The 9729-nt window shown below is 59.7% G+C and overlaps 1 protein-coding gene across 1 annotated transcript; it reads left to right on the top strand.

The window, feature by feature from the left end:
- Window positions 1-2740: 2740 nt before the first annotated feature.
- Window positions 2741-9021, top strand: LIPT2 (lipoyl(octanoyl) transferase 2). Its single transcript, XM_029058649.2, has 2 exons — window positions 2741-3305; window positions 8233-9021. Exons 1-2 carry the CDS (start codon window positions 2831-2833, stop codon window positions 8481-8483), a joined length of 726 nt encoding a protein of 241 aa, XP_028914482.1. The 5' UTR covers window positions 2741-2830; the 3' UTR covers window positions 8484-9021.
- Window positions 9022-9729: the final 708 nt, after the last annotated feature.

Consider the following 9729-nt stretch of genomic DNA (forward strand, 5'->3'; position numbering starts at 1 on the left):
TGTCTCCCCCAGCGCTTAGAACAGTGCTCGGCACGTAGTGAGCGGCTTAACAGATACCAACATTATTATAAGAATGACGCGAGAAGCAGCGTGGCTCAGCGGAAAGAGGCCGGGCTTGGCAGTCAGAGGTCACGGGTTCGAACGCGGCTCCGCCACTTAGCAGCCGTGTGACCGTGGGAGAGTCGCTTCACTTCTCTGTGCCTCAGTTCCCTCATCTGTAAAATGGGGATGAGGACCGTGAGCCTCACGTGGGACAACCCTGTATCTACCCCAGCGCTCAGCGCTCAGAACGGCGCTCGGCACATAGTAAGCGCTTATTAACCGATACCAACATTATTATTTGTGAGCCCCACGTGGGACAACCTGATCGCCTTGTATCCCCCAGCGCTTAGAACACTGCTTTGCACAGAGTAAGCGCTTCACAAATACCACCATTTATTTTATTTTTTAAGCGTTTAATAATAATAATAATAATAATGATAATGTTGGTATCTGTGAAGCGCTTCCTCTGTGCGGAGCACCGTTCTAAGCGCCGGGGGAGATACAGGGTCATCGGGTTGTCCCACGTGAGGCTCACGGTCCTCATCCCCATTTTTACAGATGAGGTCACCGAGGGACAGAGAAGTGAAGCGACTCGCCCAAGGTCACACAGCAGACAAGTGGCGGTGCCGGGATTAGAACCCACGTCCTCTGCCTCCCCAGTGAAAGCCATTTCACTCCTCAGGGCCTCAGTGTCCTCATCCGTAAAATGGGGATCGAGACCGCGAGCCCCACGTGGGACAGGGACTGGGTCCGACCCGATTCGCTCGCATCCACCCCGGGGCTACGTACGGAGAGCACATAACGAGTGCTTATTATTGAATAATTATTATTATTATTATTATTAGCATTAGCTGAGGCCGAGAGAAGCAGCGTGGCTCAGCGGAAAGAGCCCGGGCTTGGGAGTCAGAGGTCACGGGCTCGAATCCCGGCTCCGCCACTTGTCAGCTGTGGGACTGTGGGCAAGTCATTGAACGTCTCCGGGCCTCAGTGGCCTCATCTGTGAAATGGGGATGAAGACCACGAGCCTCCCGTGGGACAACCTGATCACCTTGTATCTACCCAATGCTCGGAACAGTGCTTGGCACAGAGCAAGCGCTTAATACCAAAATCATTATTAATCCACCGCCTGTAGTGCGACCTGGGGCAAGTCACTTCACCCCTCTGCAAAATGGGGACTCATCATCCCTTCTCCTAATAATAATAGTAACGATGAAGGTATTTGTTCGGCGCTCACTAGGTGCCGAGCACCGTTCTCAGCGCTGGGGCAGACACGGGGGAATCCGGTCGTCCCACGTGGGGCTCACGGTCTTCATCCCCATTTTACAGATGAGGGAACTGAGGCCCCGAGAAGTGAAGTGACCCGCTTATCCTGTGTCTACCCCAGCGCTTAGTACAGTGCCTGGCACATAGTAAGCACTTAATAGTAATAATAATGTTGGCACTTAAGGGCTTTAATAATAATAATAATAATAATAATGTTGGTATTTGTTAAGCGCTTCCTAAGTAATAAAAGTCATGATTATAATAACAGTAATAATAATAATAATGTTGGTACTTAAGTGCTTTAATAATAATAATAATAATAATGTTGGTATTTGTTAAGCGCTTCCTATGTAATAATAGTCATGATTATAATAACAGTAATAATAATAATGATAATGTTGGTTCTTAAGTTCTTTAATAACAATAATAATCATAACAGTACTACTAATAATAAAGCTAATGTTGGTATTTGTTAAGCGCTTCCTATGTAATAACAGTAATAATATTGTAATGTTGGTATTTGTTAAAAGGGCTTCCTATGTAATAATAGTCATGATAATAATAGTAATAATAATAATGATGTCGGTACTTTAGTTCTTTAATAACAATAATAATAAAGACGATGTCGGTATCTGTTGAGCTTCCTATGTAATAATAGTAGTAATAATAATAACGTTGGTACTTAAGTGCTTTAATAATAACAATAATAATAAGAACAACGTTGGCATTGGTTAAACGCTTCCTATGTAATAATAGTCATGCTAACAATAGTAACAATAATAATAATAATGCTGGTCCTTAAGGGCTTTAATAATAATAATAATAATAAAGATGATGTTGGTATTTGCTAAGCGCTTCCTAAGTAATAACAGTAATAATAATGTTGGCGCTTAAGTGCTTTAATAAGAATAACAATGTCGGTATTTGCTAAGCGCTTCCTAAGTAACGATAGTAATAATGATAATAACGATGACGTCGGTACTCGAGCGCTTTCATAAGAAGAACAATGTCGGTATCTGTGAAGCGCTTCCTCGGTGCGCAGCGCCCTTCTGAGCGCTGGGGGGGCGGGGGGGGGAGACCCAGGGGAGGCTCCCGGTCTTCATCCCCATTTTCCAGCTGAGGGCACCGAGGCCCGGCGAAGGGAAGTGAGCGAGTCACCCAGCGGGATTCGAACCCGCCACCTCGGACTCCCAAGCCCGGGCGCTCTCCCCGGGGCCGCGCCGCTGCCCCCCGGCCCCGCCCCCCTCGCGCCCGGCCCCGCCCCCTCGCGCCCGGCCCCCCCCCCTCGCGCCCGGCCCCGCCCCCCCTCGCGCCAGGCCCCGCCCCCTCGCGCCAGGCCCCGCCCCCCCTCGGCCCCGGCCCCGCCCCCTTCCGGCCCGCGCCTCGCCCGCCCCGCTCGGTCCTCGGCCCCGCCCCCCCTCGCGCCCCCTCCCGGCCGCGGCGCGTCGGCGCAGGGCGTGCGGACGGCCGGTGGCCCCGGGGCGCCCGTCCGGTGCCCGTCCGGGGCGCCCGTGCGGCGGGGGCCATGGGCTCGTCCCCCGTCCCGGCGGTGCGGCTGGTGCGGATGGGGCTGGTGCCGTACGGGGAGGCGCTGGCGCTGCAGGAGCGCTGGGTGCGGGCCGTGCGGGCCGGGGCGGCGCCGGGGGCCGGGGCCGGGGCCGGGGCCGGGGCCCTGCTGGTGGGGGAGCCGTCGGGCCCGGTGTACACGGTGGGGCTGCGCGGCGGGCTGAGCCCCGAGGAGCGGGCGCGGCTGCGGGCGCTGGGCGCCGAGGTGCGGGCGACGGGCCGCGGCGGGCTGGCCACCTTCCACGGCCCGGGCCAGCTGCTGTGCCACCCGCTGCTCGACCTGCGGCGGCTGGGGCTGCGGCTCCGCCAGCACGTGGCCGCCCTGGAGGCCTGCGCCCTCCGCCTCTGCCGCCGCCTCGGCCTGCCGCACGCCCGGCCTCTGCCCCCGCCCTACACCGGCGTCTGGCTCCGGGACCGCAAGCTCTGCGCCGTCGGTGAGGCCCCCGCCGGCCCTGACCTGCGCGCTCCCCTCCCGCCGGCGCCCGGGCCGGGCCGGGCCCGCCCTCTCCCGCACCGCCCGGGCCTTGTCGGCCTTGTCCGGCGCGGGCCTTGTCGGTCCTCATCTCTCCGCTCCGGTCCCGCCCTCTCCCGCACGGGCCGGGCCTCGTCCGTCCTGACCTCCCCGGTCCGGTCCGGTCCTCGTCGGTCCCGTCCGGTCCGGTCCCGTCCCGCCCTCTCCCGCACGGGCCGGGCCTCGTCCGTCCTGACCTCCCCGGTCCGGTCCGGTCCTCGTCGGTCCCGTCCGGTCCGGTCCGGTCCCGCCCTCTCCCGCACGGGCCGGGCCTCGTCCGTCCTGACCTCTCCGGTCCGGTCCTCGTCGGTCCCGTCCGGTCCGGTCCCGTCCCGCCCTCTCCCGCACGGGCCGGGCCTCGTCCGTCCTGATCTCTCCGGTCCGGTCCTCGTCGGTCCCGTCCGGTCCGGTCCCGTCCCGCCCTCTCCCGCCCCGTCCGGTCCTCGTCGGTCTCGTCCGGTCCGGTCCCACCCTCTCCGGCACGGTCCGGTCCTCGTCCGTCCTGACCTCTCCGCTCCGGTCCTCGTCGGTCCCGTCCGGTCCGGTCCGATCCTCTCCTCTCCCGCACCGTCCGGTCCTCGTCGGTCCCGTCCGGTCCCGTCCCGCCCTCTCCCGCCCCGTCCGGTCCTCGTCGGTCTCGTCCGGTCCGGTCCCACCCTCTCCGGCACGGTCCGGTCCTCGTCCGTCCTGACCTCTCCGCTCCGGTCCTCGTCGGTCCCGTCCGGTCCGGTCCGATCCTCTCCTCTCCCGCACCGTCCGGTCCTCGTCGGTCCCGTCCGGTCCGGTCCTCGTCCGTCCTGACCTCTCCGCTCCGGTCCTCGTCGGTCCCGTCCTGTCCGGTCGGGTCCTATCCTCTCCCGCCCCGTCCGGTCCTCGTCGGTCCGGTCCGGTCCGGTCCCGCCCTCTCCCGCCCCGTCCGGTCCTCGTCCGTCCTGACCTCTCCGCTCCGGTCCTTGTCCATCCCCCGTCTATCCCAGTGCTCAGAACGGTGCTCGGCACCTAGTAAGCGCCTAACGGATACCGACATCCTTAAGCGCCTGCCGCGGGCCCCCGCGCTCTTCTAAGCGCTGGGGGAGATACGAGGTCGTCGGGGTGCCCCGGCTGGGGTTCGCGGTCTCGATCCCCATTTTGATAATAACGTGGGCCGGGCCCCGTTTCAATCATGATTAATAATCTCGTAGCTCTTACTACGGGCTCTGCCCCAGCCCTGTTCTGAATGCTCGGGGCGGATCCGAGGTGATCCGGTTGTCCCGGGTGGGGCCCCCGGTCTTAATCCCCATTTTACGGATGAGGGAACCGAGGCCCGGAGAAGTGGAGTGACCTGCCCAAAGTCACCCGGCCGACAGGTGGCGGAGTCCACCGGAGCCGCGCTGCTCTGTGACCTTGGGCGAGTCGCTCCGCGGGGCCTCGGTCACCTCCTCCGGAAAGCGGGACTGAGACCGAGGCCGCTGTGGGACGGGGATTGGGTCCAATCTGACGACCCCGTGTCGACCCCGGCATTTGGGACCGTGCTTGGCGCGTAATGAGCGCTAAACGGATACTGCCATCTTCATTGTTATTATAGGAAGATCCTAACAAATATCATTATTATTATTATTATAGGAAGACCTTAACAGATGGCGTCATTCTTATGGGGAACCCGCTCGGTCTCTGGATGGCGATCCGTCCATCGATCGTATCCATCGAGCACGTACCGCGTGCGCGGCGTTGTGACTGAGCGCTCGGGAGAGTACCGTGGGTCATATGTATTGAGCGCTTACCGTGTGCGGGGCGCCGTACTGAGCGTTTGGTTGAGTGCAGCCGGTCGTATGTATCGAGCTCTTACTGTGTGCTGAGCACTGAACCGAGAACTTGGGCGAGCACTGAGGATCATCAGTTGAGTTCCTACTGTGTGCAGGGCGTTCATTCGCTCGTTCGTATTTATTGAGCGCTTACCGTGTGCGGGGCGCCGTACTGAGCGCTCGGAATGGACAGTTGGGCAACAGATGGAGACGATCCCTGCCCGGTGACGGGCTCACCCACGGCGGACGGGTGACGGAGCCGGGATTAGAACCCAGGCCCTTCTGCCTCCCAGGCCCGGGCTCCGTACATTAGGCCACACCGCTTCTCCCGCGCTCTCCCAAGCGCTCGGTACAGTAAATACCGCTGCCGGACTGGTCGATCGGGCCTTAAGTTCATTCCGTAGTATCTGTTGAGCGCTCACTCTGTGCAGAGCGCCGTACTGAGCGCTTAGAATGTAGTCGGATCTCCTCAGATCCGCCTGGCCTGAATCATCTGACCGGAGCGGGTACGTGGAGCCGGTTTAGGAGATGGCGATTGAGGTCATTAAGCTGTGCCGAGCGCCGTACCCCGAGCGCGGGGCTGGGTGCGGGATAATCAAGTCGGACCCGTTCGTCCCATAGTATCTATCGAGCGCCCGCTATGTGCAGAGCACCGGACTGAGCGCTGGGAATGGACAATTCGGCAAGAGACGGATAGAGACGGCCCCCGCCCACCGACGGGCTCACGGTCTGACCGGGGGAGACGGACGGACGAAAACAAGAGCGATAAAAATAGAAGGCCGCTAGGCGACCGCTGGAGGTTTCCGAGGAGAGGAGCGAGGTGGCCCGGAGCCCTTCTGTAGGAAGATGATCCGGGCAGCGGAATGAAGAGCGGACGTAGTCCCTGTCCCACACGGGACTCGCGGAGTAAGTAGGACGGGGTAGGATTTAATCCCCATTTGGCAGCCGAGGCGCAGAGGAGCAGCGTGGCTCAGTGGAAAGAGCACGGGCTTTGGAGTCGCGGGTCATGAGTTCGAATCCCAGCTCCGCCACCCGTCGGCTGTGCGACTGTGGGCGAGTCACTTCGCTTCTCTGCGCCTCAGTTCCCTCATCTGTAAAATGGGGATGAAGACTGTGAGCCCCACGCGGGACAGCCCGATTCCCCTGTGTCCACCCCGGCGCTTAGAACGGTGCTCGGCACATAGTAGGCGCCCAACGAATACCAACGTTATTATTATCATTAGAGAAGCTGAGCGACGCGCCCCGGGTCACGCGGCAGAGCCGGGGTTGGAATCCGGGCCGCCCGGCGCTCGGGCCCGTGCTCCTTCCGCTAGGCCCCTCTCCGCTTCGTTCCGGGTAGCCGTAGCTTTCGACCGTTGCCGGAGGCGGAGGGACCGAGGCCGTGGTGGTGATGACGATGGTATTTTTTAGGCTCCTGTTCTGTGCCGAGCACCGGGGTAGATGCGAGGTGACCAGGTTGTATCGCGTGGGGCCCACGATCCCCGGCCCCATTTGACAGATCGAGGTAACCGAGGCGCAGAAGTTAAATGCCTTGTCCGAGGTCACCCGGCAGACGGGCGGCGGAGGCGGGGTTAGAACCCGTGAGCTCCGACTCCCGAGCCCCTGCCCTTGCCACTAGGCCGTGCTGCCGCTCTTGATGATGACGGCGACCCGGTCGGCGGTACGTAAGCGAGGGCTTACGGTGCGCCGGGCACCGTTCCGAGCGCTTGGGAGGGTACAGTACAGCAGAGTCGGGAGACGCGTTCCCTGCCCACGGCGAGCTCACGGTCTAGGGTGGAAGAGGAACGCAGAGAGGCAACGTGGGCTAGTGGATAGAGCGCGGGCCCGGGAGTCAGAAGGACCCGGGTTCCAATCCCAGCTCCGCCAGCTCTCTGTCGGGTGACCTTGGGTCAGTCGCTTCCCGGCTCTGTGCCTCAGTGACCTCATCTGTACGATGGGGATGAAGCCCGTGAGCCCCAAGCGGGCCAGGACCTGTCCGGCTCTGCTCCCCCTCCCCGTCGCCTCCACTCCCTCCCTGTGCTCTACCCCCCTTCCCCACCCCACGGCACTCGTGTGTAGATGTGGACGTGTTTATAATTCTACTTATTGTATTAATGATGCGAACGCATCTGTGATTCTCCGTCTTCACGGGGATGCCTCTTTACCTGTTTTGGTGTCGATTAGACCGTGAGCCCGTCGTAGGGCCGGGACCGTCTCTATCTGTTACCGATTTGTCCGTTCCAAGCGCTTAGTACAGTGCTCTGCACAGAGTGAGCGCTCGATAAATACTGTTGAACCGATGGCCCTTTCCCCCCTTCTGGACTGTGAGCCCCCTGTGGGCAGGGAGAGAAGCAGCGCGGCCCGGCGGAAGGAGCCCGGGCTTGGGAGTCAGAGGTCAGGGGTTCGGATCCCGGCTCTGCCACTTGTCGGCCGCGTGACCGTGGGCGGCTCACTTCACTTCTCTGGGCCTCGGCGACCTCGTCCGTAAAACGGGGATCAACCGCGAGCCTCCCTGTGGGACGACCTGATGACCCCGGATCTACCCCAGCGCTTAGAACAGGGCTCTGCACGTAGTAAGCGCTTAACGAATGCCGACGTTATCGTTACCGTCTCTGTTGCCGAATCGTACTTTCCAGACGCTTAGTGAAGTAAATGGTGGTGTCCGTTAGGCGGCTCACCGTGCGCAAAGCACTGTCCTGAGCACTGGGGGGAAACGAGGTGATCAGGTTGTCCCACGTGGGGCTCACGGTTTTCATCCCCATTTTACGGACCAGGGAACCGAGGCACAGAGAGGTTAAGTGACTTGCCCAGAGTCGCGCAGCCGGCAAGCGGCGGAGTCGGGATTCGAACCCATGAACTCTGACTCCCGAGCCCGGGCTCTCTCCGCTGTACCACGCTGCTTGTCTAGTACAGCTCTCGGCACGCAGTGAGCGCTCACTAAATACGACCGAATGCACGAGTTTAGCTCGTATCTTCCCCAGATGCTCAGTTCGGCGCCTGGCACAGAGTAGGCCCCGAAGAAATACCTTCTTTTATAAAAAACAGAGGAGATGGCCATCGAAGCCTGAACGGCTCCCCGTCTGCTTTCAGGAGTCCGGTGCGGAAGGCACGTCACGTCTCACGGGCTGGCTCTGAACTGCTGCACGGACCTGTCCTGGTTTAAGCACATCGTGCCCTGTGGACTGGTGGGCCGGGGCGTCACCTCCCTCAGCGAAGAGCTCCAGAGACACGTCACAGTGGAGGAAGTCATGGAGTCTTTCCTGGAGGCCTTTGAAGAGACTTACAGATGCACCTTAACCTCCGAGGAAAGCGCGGGCGAAGGGGATGTGGGGGACGGGTGATGATGCTGTGATCTGGGCCCCGTTCGGAATCTTCCTCCGAACTCGCCACGTCCCTGTTTGTTTTCCGAAACTCATTCGGGTGCACTCGCATCGTTTCTCGTTTGATTGGGGATCGTCACCGGTCGCGTCCGAGCGGTGGCCAGATCTACTTTCGTTTCCAGAGTGGTCCGCGGGTCCAGCTTGGAAAGCGTTACCCTCTTCACTCGCATGATCGCCCCACTCTTTGGCCTGACTTTGGCGAGCCCGAAACAGGCGGGAGGCTCTCATGAGGGGAATTAAGTCAAACGGTAAGGGGAGCAGGAGAGAAAAGGAAAGGGGGAGGAAAGGAGGAAAGGAGAGGAGAAAGAAGAGATGAGAGCACTCGAGACTGCTCGTTTTCCCAAGGCCTCTCCCAAGGGTTCGTTCCGAAGGCGCTCCCCGAATTAGCTCACTGTGAGCGGGGAATGTGTCCGCTGATTCTGTTGTACTCTCCCCGGCGCTAGTGCAGCGTTGTGCACGTAGTAAACGCTCAATAAATACTCTCGGTTGGGTGATTGAGTGATGGTAATCCCTTTCTTCCCTCTCTTCCCACCCAAGCCTCGGTGTCCTACCCCCCATTCCTCTTTCTACCCTGGCGAACCCCCACATTTCAGTCGGTCGTATTTTTCGAGCGCTTACGGTGTGCAGGGCGCTTGGGAGAGTACAGTATAACAGAGCTGTTCCCTGCCCACGGCGAGCTCACAGTCTAGAGGGGGGGAATCTCCTCCCCGAGCTGAGCCTGTCCCTGCAGGCCTCGTCACCTTACTTCTCCTCTTCCTCCCCTGAGCGCGCATGGCCGTCACTGCTTTCCTCAGGATATCGATGCTAGCCGGAAGGGATCGACTCCTTTGAGTGATCTCTGAGGGGGGAAGAATCGGCTTCAGCCGTAGGAAGAGGGGCTGAGATTAGCTTTCAGGAAGAACTTCCTGATCTGCCCATTGCATCCGACTGATCTGTCAACGAGTGGTATTTATTGGGCGCTTACTGGGTGCAGAGCACTGTGCTAAGTGCCTGGGAGAGTACAATACAATAGAGTTGGAAGACAGGTTCCCCACCCACCGGGGGCTTACAGTCTCCAGGGGGAGACGATTTATCTGTCAAGCAGCGGTGTTTATTTGAGCGCTTACTGTGTGCAAAGCACTGTTCTAAGTGCTTGGGAGAATATGGTACTTGTTAAGCGCGTATTATGTGCCAAGCGCTGTTCGAAGTACCGGGGTAGATACAAGTC

Source organism: Ornithorhynchus anatinus, chromosome 2, assembly GCF_004115215.2.
Source record: "Ornithorhynchus anatinus isolate Pmale09 chromosome 2, mOrnAna1.pri.v4, whole genome shotgun sequence".
In the NCBI taxonomy this organism is placed as follows: domain Eukaryota; kingdom Metazoa; phylum Chordata; class Mammalia; order Monotremata; family Ornithorhynchidae; genus Ornithorhynchus; species Ornithorhynchus anatinus.

Coding starts and splice junctions, on each gene's coding strand:
- LIPT2 (XM_029058649.2), top strand. CDS start 2,831: ATGGGCTCGTCCCCCGTCCCGGCGGTGCGGCTGGTGCGGATGGGGCTG. Junction 3,306..8,232: donor CCGCAAGCTCTGCGCCGTCG/GTGAGGCCCCCG, acceptor GTCTGCTTTCAG/GAGTCCGGTGCGGAAGGCAC.